Source organism: Canis lupus, chromosome 32, assembly GCF_048164855.1.
Source record: "Canis lupus baileyi chromosome 32, mCanLup2.hap1, whole genome shotgun sequence".
Taxonomy (NCBI): Eukaryota; Metazoa; Chordata; class Mammalia; order Carnivora; family Canidae; genus Canis; species Canis lupus.
In genome coordinates, this window is record NC_132869.1 from 27,498,963 (window position 1) to 27,516,370 (window position 17,408).

The following is a 17,408-nucleotide window of genomic DNA, read 5'->3' on the forward strand; positions in this document are numbered from 1 at the left end:
AAATGCTTTTCACTGCTTACTTCAGGATTCCCTGGTCTGGGATGATTTGTGTTAAGTGTAGTCCTAAGATAACCCTCTCAGACCTAGACTCCTAAACTTATGACCACGAAATATTCTGGGGCCAGTTTCTTATTGGCTGAATTTTGTGAGCGATGGAAAAACATTTTGTGAATTTTGAGAGCGCTCTTAAAGCACTAAATGGATTTTTACAGGCCAAAAGGCTCGCCTTTACTCAGGCTTGGATTTGACTGACCCGCATGCTATATTTTTATCATAAAAAATGTGAAATATGAAACGTAAGGTCTAAAAGAATGTTTGTATCAATTTTGTAATTCTTTTAATTACTTTAGTTTTTGGAGCTGTTGTCCTAGAGCCGATCTGACTGAAAGTAAAAGTTTTCTACTTGTTCATTAAGGAATTAACTAGTTGCAAAATATCACTGATATTTGGCTGGAGCAGAGTGGTGGTGTCAGGGTTATAGCTGGCAAACTCCTGGCTCTGCAAAGGATGCATCCTACAGCCGAAAAGCTGACAACATTCTGGTTGCCAGGGACAAGGAGCACCTTTTTCTCTTACTGATGTAAGAAGCCTCTCCTAAGGGAGTAATACTGCTAGGTAATGAAATCCAGATCGTTAACTCAGTCACAGTTCAGTCTCACTAGCTCATCCTTCTGCATTTCGGAGTCCCAAGCAGGGCCATTGTGTTGGTAGAGGTACATCTGGCACTGATGGCTCTTGGCTGGCTGATATGTGTGCATTCACTTGCTTATGGGTTTCTTCCCAAATACATTTTGCAAGTCATGGGTTGTGATTAGTGGTCCTGTTCTACGGCATATGCTTGGTTTACCTGGAGGCGGGGGGGCAGCTCTCATTGGGTAGTTGGCATTTTGCGTCCCACTGGGATAACCTCTGTTTTGAATTGTGTTCCTTCTGGTAGGACCTGAAATAAACAAGTGAGGCAGAGTTAAAATCAGTACCACAGGTTGGTTTTATGGCTTCTGATGGGCTTTTTTTTGCTGATAGGAAACTTCTGAGAAGTGTGGAATCAGGTTCCAGCAGGATCTGCAGGAGGTTGCAGCGGAGGAGGGATATTTGGAGGAAGTACTGTCGTGGTGGCTATTGGATGGGAGGGGCTGGAAAATATGTCCATAGACCCGTGGTTTTGAATTATTAGAGGATGGCTTTAAAAAGAGATATTAACAATCTTACAAAAGCGTTTCTATCTTTGCAGGCTTTTGGAAGAGATACAGGGGGCATTTTAATGTTTGCACTTGTGTTCTTCACACAGCACAGAAGCTGCGCACATGTGTGACGTGGGTGCTGTGCATCACAGTCAGTGGCATGAAGCACATTTCAGCACTCACTGCACCTCTGCTTAGGTCAAGAGCCTTTCATGCGAGAGCTTGCATTTTGCAGTCTCCCGATTAAACAAAGGCTGCAAGCAGACTGTGCCCTTGACACAGACATGAGGAGTTAGAAAACAAGCTGGTGCTACACAGAACATCGCTGTGGGCCAGAATTAGGGCTGGGACGGCAGGAACTCTGCGAGGCGGATGACGTCGCTGCAGAGACATACATACTGGCAAAGGAAACAGATGACTAAAGCCTCAGGTAGGACATGAAGGAGGGTAGGATTAATCCAGCTGGAAGAGGGGTGCAGAGGGAATTCCTTGTAAAGAGAAGGGCTGAGGAATTAAGAGCAGAAAGTGACAATGTGTGAATCCCACAAAACGAAGGAGGTGGGTCTGGGGGCCCGGGGGTCTAGGGGCAAGAGAAAGCAGCCTGACGGGGGTTTCCCACTCAGCAGCCAGTCTCCTTCCCCCGCATGAAGATATAACAAAACACCGTATTAGACAACATTCCGTTCTGGGGCCTCCTGCACATTGTTCACACACACCCTGCTGGTTATCCCTGCTCTGAGCCCAGTGGACTGCTTCTCACTCTGGCCACGAGGCCTCTGCCTTCCAGTTGGGTTGGGCCAGCGGGAGGTACTGGCAGGAGACCCGAGTGGGAGAGGACAGAGGGGTTGGGGTATCTCTTCCACCTGCTTCCCGCCTGTGTTTCAGCTCCACTCTTTCCTCCCTCCGCCCCTTGAGGCTTAGGGGTAATAATGGGGTCCTGCTGTTCTTTGTTGCTAGTTACCTAACCCAGCCCCTTCTATACTTAAAAGGCTCTTCCAAACACTGCCCTCTGTTTTCGGCAAGTACCAGTGGATACGGATACGCAGACTTACACCAACATTTTCGGAGTGGCCGTTTGTGTGTGTTGTGTTAATGAGCTGTAGTATCTGCCAGCGTGTACCTTCACGGATAGATTTCATAAAGGCCTGTTTTATACCTAGCACACTTTTCTCTCACCATATATATAAAGTCTTTTTTTTTTTAAGATTTTTAAAAATTTATTTATTCATGAGAGAGAGAGAGAGAGAGGCAGAGACACAGGCAGAGGGAGAAGCAGGGTCCATGCAGGGAGCCTGATGCGGAATTTGATCCCCAGTCTCCAGGATTAAGCCCTGGGCGGAAGGCAGGCGCTAAACTGCTGAGCCCCCCGGGGATCCCTCTCTCACCATATACATGGCAAAGGTTTATAAGGATACCTACAGTTTCCAAAAACACAGTATATATGATTACGCTGTGCATTATAAATTTAATTTTACAAATGCCACTAATAAATAGAAAAGGAATCAAAGGTTCTTTGAAATAGAAAGGAATTAGAGCAGGGGAGGGGAGGGGTCCCTAGCGCTCACTCTCCGGTGTGGGTGGGAGCCACTGGCTTCCTGGCACAGTCACGCAGTGAAACCAGGCAGAGGGTTGGTGAGCGTGGTCAGTTTCTTTTCATCGATAGAAAAGATAAGGTTTGGGCAGCCCCAGTGGCCCAGCAGTTTAGCGCCGCCTTTAGCCCAAGGCCTGATCCTGGAGACCTGGGATCGAGTCCCACGTCGGGCTCCCTGCATGGAGCCTGCTTCTCCTTCTGCCTGTGCCTCTGCCTCTCTCTCTGTGTGTCTCTCATGAATAAATAAATAAAATCTTTAAAAAATAATAAAAGAAAAAAAAGAAAAGATAAGGTTTGCCTTGCTGACAAGATCCGACTGGCATGGATGGGCTGGAACTCTGAAGCCGACCGACGGAAATATTTCAAACACAACAAATTCTGTAATGCCAGGGATCCTATAAGGAACTATCCAGTCATTCAGAGAGGCGTAACCTGCCCATTTGCCTCGGTGTTAGGTCAGTTGGAAATGCTTCTGTGGGGGGCTGAGCCCCGCGCGGGGAAGCGCTGGTGGTCCACCCCACCGATCCGCCACCCGCCACCCAGTGATCCGGGCACCCACCACCCACGGTGAGCGCCGGTGAGCAGGGCGGGGAGGGCCGGGCAGGGAGAGCCGGAAGCCAAGCAGCCGGCGGCCGCGGGGCCCGGGAACACTTACGGGAGTTCTTGGGCAGCCCCGGTCCGATGCTGACCTGCAGCACCTTGTTACTGGGCTTGAGGATGGCCAGGTCACCGAAGCCTTGGTGGAACTGCACTTGCCGGGAGCCCCCGGCACTCCAGGGACCCCAGTTCTCCTTTTTCAACTTGAGTTCAAGCCTGCGACAGGGACATTTGTTGGTAACGGGCAGGAGGGCACCAGGGAGGAACTGGTGCTCGCCCACCCCAGCACGGACCTCTGCTGCCGGCAAGTGTGCTGTAGAAGGTGGCTGGCCCGGGGCCTGGGAGCTGACGCGGGGCCCTGGGAGGGGGACAACATCCATGGCCTTGGCACAGCGGCATGGTGAGCCCCTGACCAGGGGCAGGAGCCTCTGGGCCCGGCCCCTGAGAGGAGCCGGCTGGCGAGGGAGGACCCCCAAGACAGGTGCCAGTGTCATTCTACCAGGTGACCTCAGAAGCACCTGCCCAGGGGACAGAAGGAAGGGGACACTTTCCAGGCCACACCTACTGTGGAGTGTCCTGTGTCTCTCTGATTTCACACAGTCTGTGTTTGTAGAGAATTGAGAGAAGCCAGACATGAGATAGCCCGCATCTCCCCGGCATAGAAAGTGGTTATTATTTAATTAAATTCTGTTCAACACTAGCAACCAAAATCCACATAGAAGGGAAGGTTACTCACAGCTCCAAAACTACCCAGCCAGTTTTTATTGGTCATACTGCCTATATGCCTACATGACACAATTCCATATTCTGCTCTTCTGACTTATTTTCTTAGGCCATAAGACCAAAAAAAAATCTTCATTTTAAGTAGCTGTCCATATGACTTCACAGAAATGCAGAAGTGGCCTTTCAAGGTCTGTAACAGCCATCATGACTATCTTCTGCAGGCCCTGGGACTGTCTGGGGGTAAGTGGAGGCAGGCAGGGCTGGGCTTCTCTGAAGCCACTGCAGTCAGTCAGATCCCTGCCACCTCACAGGCCTCCCCTCCTGTCTGAACCCTCCTGTCCGAAACCCAGCAGAGGGATCAAGTTTGACTTGGAATTTTGGGCCTTAGGTCCCCACTTACGTGTTGCTAAATTTCAGAGGTAGTTGTTTCTGGGTTTTTTCCTCATAACGCTTTGCTAAGAGGCTCAAGAATTCAGTTTTGAAGACGGACTCAAGCAAACTGTCATACTCTTGCTCATGAAGAATGAAAATGTCATCCTGCATAGTACTGAAAAGAGATTGGGAAGACTTAATGAAAGTTGCACTTCTATATTCCATTTTTCACATCCTGTGAGATACTACTACATTTCTACAGTCTTTCTATAAGTGATCATCTTTAAAACAAAACACAACAACAATGTATTACGGTAATAAAATTGCCGGAATCCATTTATAACCCACTAAAAGCATAGTCAAAATAAATCTCCCACGTGACTTTTTAAAATCGGGAATTTAAGGATAATTTAGTCCATATTAAAAAAATAACTCACTTTTCAAATTCAACTTCTACATTCTTAAGACCCTAAAAATCCAAACATTACAAATAGAATGTTGGCTGGAAATGAACGATCCCACCTAAGTGCCAAGTTAGAATTTACAATATAGTTGTAACTGTTATAATATATGCTAACTTGAAGAATTGCAGCTCACTTATCAACAGGGAAGCCACCATCCTGGGCTTTGTATGTACTTATTAGGAATCTTTGGGTATTCAGGGCTCTGCTTAAACTGTGTGCCACATGCTGCTGAAAGTGCAAACACAGAAAATTGGCTACAGAGATGTTGTACAAGGCAGGTGGACCAACAGAAAGCAAGCAGAAGCTTCACCGTCAGGCTAATGAACTTCTCGGGGCAGGGAAAGAACACAGCGTTGCGGAAACTGTGTGTTTGGCTAGGGTAGGGCTGGTGACAAACTTGGGCCTGGAGGGAAGGGCATGTGAGGAGCCGCAAGAACAATGGAAGAGGCTAAGGCAAACCCAGTTCTGGGGGAAATGCCTTGTGGAACAGTAGAGGGGACTGATTAGACTCAGTTCCATGTCCAGGCCCAGCTAGACTTCATGGAAACAACACACATATAATTGAGGCTTCTTATTCCCTATGTGATGTACAGCTCAGTTGAAGGAGGCCACCGATCCCAAAGGTTTCATAATATACACACTTACAACTATCTCCAAGCACCACCGTCAAATATGGACGACAACCCTCTGAAGAATGACATTTCATTAGGGATGGTGTTTTTCCAGGTATGAAAAACAAAGTAAACCTGCTTCAATGAGTTGGCCACAGTAACATTTTAATCCTCCCAAGTGCAGGAAATGCCAACAGCATGGCTTTTTTTTTTTTTAAGATTTTATTTATTTATTCATGAGAGACACACAGAGAGAGGCAGAGACAGGCAGAGGGAGAAGCAGGAATCTGATGTGGGACTCAATCCCAGGACCCCCGGAACATGACCTGAGCCAAAGGCGTCTGACGTTCAATCACTGAGCCTCCCAGGTGCCCCACGAGTTTGTTTTCAAACTTCCCTACATCACGACTAGTTTTCTGTATACTCTTGTTATAGTTGGGATATAGGTTTTTCTGTCACAATGAAGACGCTGGCAACTGGTGGTTTAAACAACACTGAGTTTTTATCTCTTGTTACTCCATAGCATGTGTAAAAGCAATTCAGGGCCGACATGACCATGCTACACTGGCTGGGAGCCAGGCATCCATGGCGTCCTTTTACACATGTGACCAGGAAGTTGTACAAGTCACTTCTGCTCACACCCCATTGGCCAGTGTCCTGTCCCATGGTTACTCCTACCTTGCAAGGAAGCCTGGGAAATGCAGTCTTTGGGCAAGCCATCAGCTCTTTGCATGGAAAGGACACAGTTGGTCCTGTAGGACAACTCAGTCTCTACTACACCTCCTTGTTCATAACCTTTTCCAAATTAGGAATTGGAATATTTTCTTAAAAGTCCAAGAAGGTACCTCAGAGGGTATAGCCACAAAGCTATTATCAGCTTCCTATTTCTAGGCAGATGAAAACTCTGGAACTGTCTCAATCACTTCAATTGTAGTACGTCAGAACTCTGAACAAAGGTACTTACATAAAAGATATTTGGAATTAATGAAATAAAATCCGAGCATCCCGGCATCCTAACCCAGGGGTAAGAAGACTGTTGCATGACGAAGAGAGTGCATGCAACAGGGAGAGAGTAAAACAAGAAGCCCCACTTTTCGGTGTGTGGAGTGAGGAACGAAACTCTTGTTTTAGTTGCTCGATGCAGAGTGCTCTGGGGCAGGTCTGGATGTGTCTGTTTGTCTGGCTGTACTTGAGACGGGACAGTGCTTATCCAACAGGGCTGAATGAACCCAACACGAGTAACCTTCAGTAGTTTAATGTACTGAGATTTATTAGGAGTTTCATTACCATAAAGAAGAGAAGCAAGCAGGCCAAATCTTTAGGGTCAATTATCAGCAGGAGTCTGGAAATGAGAAAGTGTCTGGACACTTTGACTTCAACCATCAAATTCAAAATCCCCTCCCCTCCGGTGACCCAGGCACGGGAGTCAGTGAAACCGTCTTCAGCCAGGCCTCTTTCCTCAGCCCACGCTCCAGGGTCTGAACACAAAGCTTTTACATTTATTTATTCTAAAAACTCAGACTTATCTTTGGACCTCACCCCTGTCTTATTCATATGCTCAAGCTACAATTCCTTACAGATGTTTGATGTAGTACCCCGTGTTGAAAGATTCTTTACTAGTCCTTGGGTTTGGCTCTCCACTCAAATTTTATCCCCTCATCTTTGTGGCTTATTGTTGTACTGCTGACAACACTAGAAAAATCTTGTTTCACTCCCTTAACCAATGTCTTTTTCACAAAAAGGTTAGTTACAAAATACTGAGTAAAGACTTAGTCTTTTTTTTTTCTCCTTAAGCTGAAAGGGCAATTTCTTAGGCCATCCCTGCCTTTATTTAAACCTTTTCAAAATGTTTTCCTAATTATGAAATATGCTCCTGTTAGCAAACTGGAAAGGACAGTGGTGGTTAAAGAAGAAAATAAACCTTACCCAGAAGTCTACCATTCAGAGAAACCAGGGGCACCAGTTTGGGTCCTACTTGATTTCTCTGAGAGTGTAGACATGTGCTGTGCCAGGTCTAAATAAGGGCCTCCTTGGGAAGGAGGTGAGAAGGCTCATTCCCACCTGTATCCTGTGTGCCACATGTCTACTTAGGTGTCTGCTCCCCTTTCCAGAATGAGAGGGAGGTCCCTGTGGCGGTGACTATGTTCTGAGTCACCTTCAAACCTCAGAGCTGAACAGAAAGCAGGTGGTCAGTCCAAAAATGTTGGGCTTGCAGGTTCCCAAAGCTCAAAGGTCCCTTCAGGTAAAGATTTCAGTAACGCTTCAGGACAGCCAAGTAGTAGTGAAGTAGGCTGTTCTTACTGCCAAGTTTAGGCAATTAGGCAGTGAAACATTCTGGGCAGGTAGGAGACTGGATGGTACCAATCTCATGACCTACAATGCGAGAGCAAAGAACACAGGCTCTCTCACCTATGGCCACTGCTCCCGCAAACTGAGTTTCTCAAACAAGAGTGAAGCTAGCTCACTACTTGGTTAAGAAGCAGCTTTTGAAGGATCTTTCAAAAACTAATGGTCATCAGCCTTCGTGAGCAGACTCTCCAAGCCCCAGAAATCCAACATCTCAACTACTTGTTGGTATGCCATCTCCTGATATTCTTGCCAACTCCCCCATAAAGGCAGAAATGCAGGCATGGGTGTTTGATTGAAGTTGCATTCAGATAGGATTTTTCCTTTTCAAATTATTCTAGAGCTCCTTTGAGAAACTGTAGTCTTCCTATCTCCCTGAGCTGTTGGGCCTATCCTATACTTTTATTGTTAACTAAATTTTTAAGAAAAAGTTCAACGACAATTGAAAAGATTTTATTTATTTGAGAGAGAGAGAAAGTGTGTGTGTGTGTGTGTGAAAGAGAGAGAGAGAGAGAGCACGAGCAAGGGGAAGAGCAGAGGGAGAGAGAGAAGCAGACACCCACTAAGCAGGGAACTCAACTCAGGACTTGATCCCAGGACTCTGGGATCATGACCTGAGCCAAAAGCAGCAACTTAACCCACTGAGCCACCTAGATACCCCGAAATTTCAATGATAATTTGGTTAGATATATTTCAATCTATTTTTTATAAAGGTAGAAACTTCTAAAACTATGTCTACCAGGAGGATTAGGAAAAACTTTTACTACGGAAAATCTCAAATATTTTTTACAAGTATAACAGCAGAATGAACCTCCACTCGTTGGGAGGTTTCAACAATTATCAATCTACAGACAATCATATTTGTCTATACTCCTACTACCCCATTTCCACACACAAACTCGGTTATGTAAGAGCAAAGTATAAATATTATTTCATCCTTAGATGTTTTTTATTGTGTATCAAAGAAAGGCAAAGCCTCTTTATTTTATTTATTTTTTTAAAGCCTCTTTATTTTTTTTTAAGATTTTATTTTTAAGTAATCTCTACACCCAACGTGGGACTCAAACATACAACCCCAAGATCAAGAGTAGCATGCTCTACCAACTGAGCCAGTCAGGTGCCCCAGACAAAGCCTCTTTCGACAAAAATAACCACCATACCATGATCACACCTAAAGAAAGCAGCACTAAATCCTTCGTATTAAAATAGTCATGCTCTCATTTCCCAAAATGTCAGTTGGTTGTTTTCACATGGTTGGTTGGTGTGATTGGGAGCTGTGAGCCCATTCAGTTTTCACAGTGGTTGTAAGAGTTAGAGGTGGTCCAGAAGCCCGAGCTTGCAGGCACTGTGATGGTCTTCACTAGAAGAAGCCATTGGATGATCATTCCAGCCAGTAGTCAAGCACTAAGCCTCAGTTTTCAGCAAACATATACACGATACAACTTTTTCCCTGAATTACCAGACAAATATTAGAATCCTTCTCTATGCCAGTACTGAAATATTTTGAGAAGACACACACACACACACACACACACACACATTTGGTGGTCTGGTACCACAATCAATTTCTACTCTGGGTTTGATTCTGTGCATACCATCACCCATCTGGTTACATTCCTCACTTGGTTTAGATTACTGGCCTAACCCAGTGGATGAAGGAAACGAGGGAGCGGCATTAAATTCTGTGAGTGTGAGGCTCAGTAACTATAACATGCACAGATCACAAGTTACAATGACTCAGACTCTTTTCTTTCCAGAGAGAGCCAGAACAACTTTTAGCCTAAGTACCTCCTTTAATTACATCGTCTCGTAAGAAAGGCCATAAGGGAGCAAATGTCCAGACCATGAATACTCAAGAGGAAGCAAGAGGAAGGTGGTTTTACCAAGAGACACTGTATCCCCAGAGGCTGTGAGAGAAGACAAGACAAAAGGAAAAGATTTGAGTGGGGATATCCCACACCTTGATAAATCGCAAGGACTAGACAAAAAAGATGGCATCAGAGTGGCTGATACAAATGCAGACATAGGATTATTTATGATCAAGCACTGCTTGAGTGGTCTGAAGGTTATGCACAGGCCTGGGCATTAATAACACGGGAAGAATAATAACCACTCTCAGAGCAATGAGCACATATGCCCGGGAGCTACGATTCCCTGGCGCTCAGCCACAGCTTCCTGTCAAGAGCGCGCAGCATGTTTCGGCTAACCCCGCTTAGCTCAGGTGTAGCTGGTCCCCATGCAAGAAAAAAGGAAGCTTTCGGTTGGGTTCCTGGGAACAAAAAGGGCAGCCTCAGAGCCCGGCTAGCCAAGAAGTGTGGCCAGCACCTGCCCAGCTCAGGTTGTGACCCAGCTGGTGAGCTGAATGCTCAGGAAGACTTCCTGAAACCACCTGACTCAGAAAGCAGGAGGCAACCAATTCCCAACTTCCTATAGATTATCAAAGATTAGCTGAGGTTCAGCTTTTTTTCCCAAAAGCCGTGGGGGTTCAAAATCAGGGGGGTTCAAGACCAAAAGGAAGAGAAAGAGAGAAAGGAAAAAAAAATCTAGATCATAGACACATGTAACAAGCAAACACAAACCTTTTGGTGTCTGATGTCTAAAGTGGGTTCTTAAAACAAACATGAAACGTGACAGGGCCTAGAGCTCTTCCTTGAAATCCGGGGCATTGAGGCCCATCTGAGGTGAGGCTACGAAAAGGCTGCGGATGGACTCATCTGCTTGCAAGTTTTACCACATCCTCAGCTGAAATGTTTTAAACACTTAACCTCACAGCACCACCTGGCCCTTTATCAGGAAAACTGGGAACAGAGAGAATCAGAAACCACAGGGACACAGGCAAGAATGGACACAACTCACAATCTGTTTTGGATTAGACACTGGAGCCAGGATTCCCGGCCTGGTAGGTCGGACGCCTGAGCACACAAAACCCTGGCTTTTTCCTGAGAGCAGCAGTTTTGTCTTCCATGTGGAATAAGAGTTGAGAGGTGTTCCAATTCCAGAAAGACATGTTCATAAGCGACCAGAACATCACTAGCTACCTTTGAGACAACGGCGGCCCGCAGCTTGCCCCGATAGAAGCAACAATCTCCTCAGAAGGATCCAGGGATGCAACTAACTCAGCGGGAAGCTACTGAGCTCAACAGGGCCTTTCTTCCTCTTTCCTCAGCCTTCTGTGGACTGGGAGGATTTCCTCTCATCAGAGGGAAATTAGTCTGGAAGATCTGAGCATGGGAGGATTTAGGAAGTCTCCTCACACATACAAGCCCCTCTGCCAAAAGAAAGCCAGAGTGTTGACAGGAAGAGGCAGGGCCGCTGCCTGTGAACTTGGGGTTGAAGGGAGCATTTGGCAATGACTCCAGGGCTACAAATTATGGGGACCATTTGTACTCTCTCCATGCACGAATAGGCCAAAAGGAACTTAAGGCGTCCAAAGAAACCTCCCTCTCAGCACAATCCATGGTCACCGCAAACTAAAAAGCAATACTGATGAGCGAATAGCTACCTCTGCTTGGGCCTTTGCTAGTGAAATGGGTCAGGTCTTCGACATGGGTGAGGTGGGCTTGGGGGTCAGGACTGTGGGACAGGACAGGACCCCAGTCAGAGCCGGTATACTCAGTTTCAAATAGCAGGTTTCCCCCTCACACTTTATGAGAATAAGGGATCCCAGCACCCCCTTGACTAGTGGAGCTGGCCAGGAGGCCACTGCTTGGAATCTCACTCCTGAGACCTATGAAGGTCTATGAAGCGGAAGCTTGGTTCTCTTCACCATGATTTTGACAACTGGGGAAGCCAGCCAGGCCTTTATCCAGCCTGCGTTTGGAAGGGCGGACGGTGACGACGAGGAGAGTCAGGCAGCCCCGCCTCCGACACTTGCCACGCACCTGAGGGACACAGACAAGATTCTCTCCATCTCGATTTTCCGCTTCAGCACCTCCTTCACCAGGCCTTTGTCTGGGCCCTGTTTGACCTTCTCTCGTCCAATTAAGTACAAGCACTTTGGAGTAAGAAGCAAGTCTCGCTTTACACCCTGTAAGGAGAGGGGCTGTAAGAAGGTGCATAGACGTGTCAAAGTGCAACTGTCTCCACGGTGCGCCGTGCCCAGTGTGTACCTTGAACCTCCTGTCATACTTGGTCACCGTGTCTGCAAAATCGATCTTCTCCCTCTTCCCCACAAACTGCTGGAGTTCCGGGTGCTCTTCCATCCCGATATAATCCCCAATGAAGTTCCTGTTAATACTGTTTCTCCTTCTCTCCTTCTTGTTCAACAGGAGGTCTGAGGCTAGGATAACCGGAAGGATAGAGAAGACGGGAAGGTCAGGTACCCCAAAAAGAGGAGGGAAAGTATGTGGGAATACACAGAGAAACGCATGCAAGCTTTTTAACGTGTGACATTATATGCAGAGTAAGGTGAACTGTCACTTCATCCACGCTCAAAATTATTCTCGAGATTTGTTAAATGCATGAAACAAAAACAACCAAAATACCTTCTTCTCTCATTTGCACGTATTTCTTCCGGGCCACAAACTTTCTCCATGATTTCTGTATCACCCGAGCATACCCATCATACTTCCTCTCTCTCATTTCTTCTAGAAGAAATAGCTGTGAATATAAAGAAGGCAAATGTGAGCCAATACCTAAGACCCGGACATCATTTTCTTTGGTTATTTCAAGACATTCAGTTTTTAGTCAAAGACATAACATGGGAAGCAGCTTCTCAGACTCATGAACAAAAGTGAAAACATGATTCCTGGGGCATATTGTTTATAATCACTAGAACGTCCTTATCTCTCTGTTTTCTTCCTTTAATAAAAAACATAATGGGAAATAGCTGTATCTGAGCGTCAGTTGGACCCTGATAATGTCTGCCCTGCCTTGCTCATAATCTGTGCAAATCAAATGAATGATTCACCATTTATCCACTGGTTCCCTGCCTCGATCCCAAGAGGATATTAGCTAGCTAGATGAAACGAGTTGGAGGAGGCTGTTGTTTACTGCTGCGTGTCGCCTCTTAACAGGGTTTCCAGCTTCTGTAGGAGCAGAGCTTGTGCTGCTGTGGAAAGAGGGCTGCCCTACTTTCAGTTCCATAAAACCATAGACGTCCTGCTGCACAGATTCCCCAAGGACTCATTGGGCCAGAGGATAATAACCAGAGCAATTGGAGCTGGACTTAAGATGTGCGATTAACAGACGTGGGTTCACCAAGAGGGACTCAGACTGTTTTGTTTAAGGGTCCATATCAGACACTGTCAGGTCTTGAGACCCAGGCCATTTTGATAGTCCTGACTGCTCCGCCCAACTCAATGGAGCTCTGAAAGAATGAAGATGATAGCAAATAGCGGTCACGTGCCAAGTGCCCGCAATGGCTCAAGAATCATTCTAGAATACATTATTTCATTCAGCACATCAGCAACACACAGGCCACATATTCCTGTTATCTCCATTTCACAGATGAGAAGATTGGAACTAGGGTTGGGTGGGTCCAGAAAGTGAACTAAGGTCTTCCAGGCCCTGCCAGGCTCTTCTCACTTTGACACACAAATCTTTCTCGGTCAATCTGCATTTGATCAACTCATGAAACGGTGGGAAACTTTCTCATCCACCTAGGAAGTGGTTTTCGCGACTGTCTAGGAAACAAAATAAAATGTACCAATAAAAACAAGTAAAGATGACAAGTCAGTGCAGAAATGTTTCAGAAGTAAACAAGTGAATTTGGTTTGAAGGCAGCCAGGCATGATCTGTTGTCTCTGTTTATCTGGGTCTGTACTCAGAAGCCACATCTGTCCCTTCCTGTCACTCAACTCCTGCTTCTCACAGCCCCAGCTGTGCAAAAACATCTCAAACTCAAAAGGGAAGGGGCTGCTTCATTCTGCAGCCTTCAGTGCCATACACAACAGGCGCAAGGAGTGTATTTCTAAAACCAAGAGGAATACATGGTTTCACATTTGGACAGAATGTTTCAAATCTCAGCCCTGTGGTTGCCTGTTTGAAGAATATTCGTTGGTCTTTCTTATCTTTTGTGTTGGGTTTCTGAGTAAGCCTTGTTTTCCTCGTTCCCAGAACTATTTTGGGAGTGTCACAGAAAATACACTTGTGACTCAGAAAGCAGGAGGCAACCAATTCCCAACTTCCTATAGATTATCAAAGATTAGCTGAGGTTCAGCTTTTTTTCCCAAAAGCCGTGGGGGTTCAAAATCAGGGGGGTTCAAGACCAAAAGGAAGAGAAAGAGAGAAAGGAAAAAAAAATCTAGATCATAGACACATGTAACAAGCAAACACAAACCTTTTGGTGTCTGATGTCTAAAGTGGGTTCTTAAAACAAATAGGTTATTTTGTGTAGTCAGCACATTTACCATAAAAGTCAAGACAAAGTCACAATGTAGATTTTTTAAAAGCCAGTTTTTGTAAAAGTATTTGCAGTGTCAGTGCTCGATGTGGACGGAGAAATGATGGGGGAGGGGAGAGAGTGTATGTGAAGGCGCGTGCACGTGTTTACATGCGTGCGTGTGTAAAAAGATGGGGAAAAGGAAAATCAAGTGATGGTAATAAAACATTTGGGAGGAAGACAAGGAAAAGCAAAACCCAAAATAAACCTTGGTTTTGGAAGTAAAACCCCACAGCTCAACTAAATCAGAAAAAAAAAAAAAAGTATGAAAAATATTGAGGCTGTTCTAATTATATGTGAAAATCAGGCAAGACAAAAAAGTAAAAACGGGTATAAAACAACAGAGGAGTTCTGCATTGTACTGATAAATCACTCCATCCCATTTTAGAAAGAACAGGAACTGCTCTGTGGGTTGCTTAATGGTGTATGACACAACATTTTCATTTTATATTTGGAAATGAAATTGCTGTGAAGCTACAAATAACTCCAAGTGGAAAATGCTACCACAAACTTTTCATAAACGGGTTCTATTGATGTGTGCCACTTATTTATTTAATAATTTTTATGGTTCTTAAAGCCATTCAGTGACAGCCATTAACAGTTGTAGGTCTCAGGCTGATCCTCGGAGGCAGAACAGTGGCCGAGGGGCCCATTCTAGAGGAGAGAACTCACTGCAAGACCAGGATTTGCCTCAAGTTCAAGTGTTTCCACTATCACCCACGCTGTCAGTTCTCATGTTATTTCCCCTTGATCTGATGACTAATTTTGCTAAGTGCACCATAGACTCTTGAAATGGAGTCTTGTGATTGTTCAAGGAACCTCAGAAAATGATGATGCCTAACCTTGGTTAATGCCAGAAGTTTCTCCATCTTAAAAAGTAATGTCTCCATTCCATAGCCCCATAGCCCCATTCATAATGGGGCAGAAGGACTGACAGGTTCTGCTCTAAGGAATTCAACTTAGAAACTGAGAGAAATTTCCTACAGACATTCGTTAGGCTCATAGAGACCCCCCTCCCCATCAGGAAAAGATAAAGAAGTTCCTCCAATTAATCTGTGGAGGTCTAATAAGTTTGTGAATTGTAAAATGTATGTGTGACTCTCTTACTGGGAAATATTTGTGTTCCATGAACCCAGAGATTTCTCCTCCTCCCTCCAAAATTATTTCCAGGTTCCTTCACGGTCTTCAAGATATAGTTCTGAGACTTCCCACCCCGAACTCTGTTCTACCTGCAAGGAGGAAGCCTGTGCCCGTGTGTAAGTGGCCTGTTAGTGTCACCCAAGTGACGATGTGAGGTTACCCAAGCCTTCTTTATGAGACAAAGAAGTCGTTTTAGCTTAGACTCTACTGGACACTATAAATAACTGGAGGCTCCTGCTTTGAGCCACTTTCTGTGCAAGGCTCTGAGTACATAATGGCATATTAAAGGGACAGGAGTCCCTGACCTTGAGAGCATGACCATGTAATGAGAGAGAGACAAGAAGAAAGAAAAGAAAACTATTCTGTGATGACTTCTTTTCATACTCCCTGAGCAATCGGAAGGCCATAAGGAGCAGGGATGTGGGGAGTGACCTACATGGGGGCAGGGGACAGGAACTCAAGGTGGGAAAAGGAAGCCAGACGCATGGGGAACGGGCAGCAGAGGTGCTGCAGGGAGACGGGGAGGCACCCAGGAAGCGAGCGGGGCAGCCGTGCACTCACAGACTCCGGGGCTTTGATGAACACTTTGCTCCTCCCAAGCTGGAACTGGTCGCTGTCCATGTTGACGGACTGCAGCAAGTGGAGGACACCCTGTTTCTCATCCCCTCGCCACGAGGGCCAGGTGGCTTTGGTCAGAATGGCATACCTGTGAGGACAACAGGGGAGAGAAGGATCAGACTCACTCTGGACTACCCACCAGAGGCACCTGGAGCTGTCGGGTCCCAGAGATCCGCTCACCTCTGTTCTAGGGCTGAGGGATGGAGCCCGACAGTGGCAAAACCCCACTGGGCCTAGTATTCCCATTTCGGAGCATCCCTCCTCCCTATACCCCGTCCGACTGCTTCCATGTCAACATCCCATGAAAATCTGCTTTTCCTTTCTATCGCCATCTAAAAATAGCACTCCTGAAGGTGGCCAATGACAATCTTTGGGCAAAACCAAACATTCTTTCTCTATAGTGATTTCCCTTGATTTCTTTAGCACGCTTAAGTTAATGCAAAGAGTTTCATAACTCTTTATGAAGAGTTTGTCTCTTATGTTTGTTTAAGATTTTCTTTATTTATTCATGAGAGACACGGAGAGAGAGAGGCAGAGACAAAGGAAGAGGGAGAAGCAGGCTCCCCTGCAGGGAGCCCAATGTGGGACTCGATCCCAGGACCCCAGGATCACAACCTGAGCTGAAGGCAGATGCTCAACCACTGAGCCACCCAGGCGCCCCAAGCAGCAGTTATTACTAAGCATCAACTTTCACCTTCGGAATTCTGTGTAATTTTGAGTCATGAGGCCCCGGTGATGCAGTCCTTGGCTCTTCTCTCTACATTCTCTCCTGTTCCCTGTGTTCCTGGAAGGACGGCCTCTTCTTCATGCCCACTAAACCTTCCAACTTCACAGCCTTGCCCATGCCCTTCCCTCTACTGGGTGTGCCATTCTGCAAATGCCTCATGTGGCTGGCTCCAGTGCAGGGGGACTGCCCTTCAGTGACACTTCCAGAGGGACATTTTTGGACTACCCAAGCAAAAATTGCTGCCCCTCTTCTATTTTATCTCATAGAAAATAATATTTTTCCTTGAGAGCATATATCATCACTCGTAATTATATTCATATTTGCAGTTACTTAATTTGTGCCTCCTCCATGAGGACGAGAGCTCCACACGTGGATGCCACACCCGAATAGTTCATATTACCCATCTAGCACCTTCCCAATGTCTGGGGCTCAGTGGTAATGAGCAATCGTCCTACATCTATGGGATGCTCTCTCTGCATCGAGTGCTGTTCCTGGAGCTTCAGATGTATGGTCTCATTTTCTCCTTACAGCCACCTGATTAGTTTGGTCTTAGCATTTTGCCGAGTTGGACACAGAGGCAAATAGAGACTCACCTAGGGTTACTTAGCTGGCAACTGTCAGAGCTGAGATTTGAACCCCAGTCTGCTTCTTTAATC

General features: G+C 45.9%; 1 protein-coding gene across 1 annotated transcript in view; it reads right to left on the bottom strand.

The window, feature by feature from the left end:
• MYO1E (myosin IE) overlaps positions 1–17,408 on the bottom strand; it is a 199,422-nt gene that overhangs the window by 21,289 nt on the left and 160,725 nt on the right. Inside the window, exons 19-25 of the mRNA XM_072808823.1 lie at positions 15,969–16,113; positions 12,370–12,484; positions 11,995–12,164; positions 11,767–11,912; positions 4,493–4,639; positions 3,428–3,585; positions 848–940 (exon numbers count right to left, since the gene is read on the bottom strand). Of these exons, the coding sequence (XP_072664924.1) occupies positions 848–940; positions 3,428–3,585; positions 4,493–4,639; positions 11,767–11,912; positions 11,995–12,164; positions 12,370–12,484; positions 15,969–16,113 (974 nt within the window). The remainder of the gene's footprint in view (positions 1–847; positions 941–3,427; positions 3,586–4,492; positions 4,640–11,766; positions 11,913–11,994; positions 12,165–12,369; positions 12,485–15,968; positions 16,114–17,408) is intronic.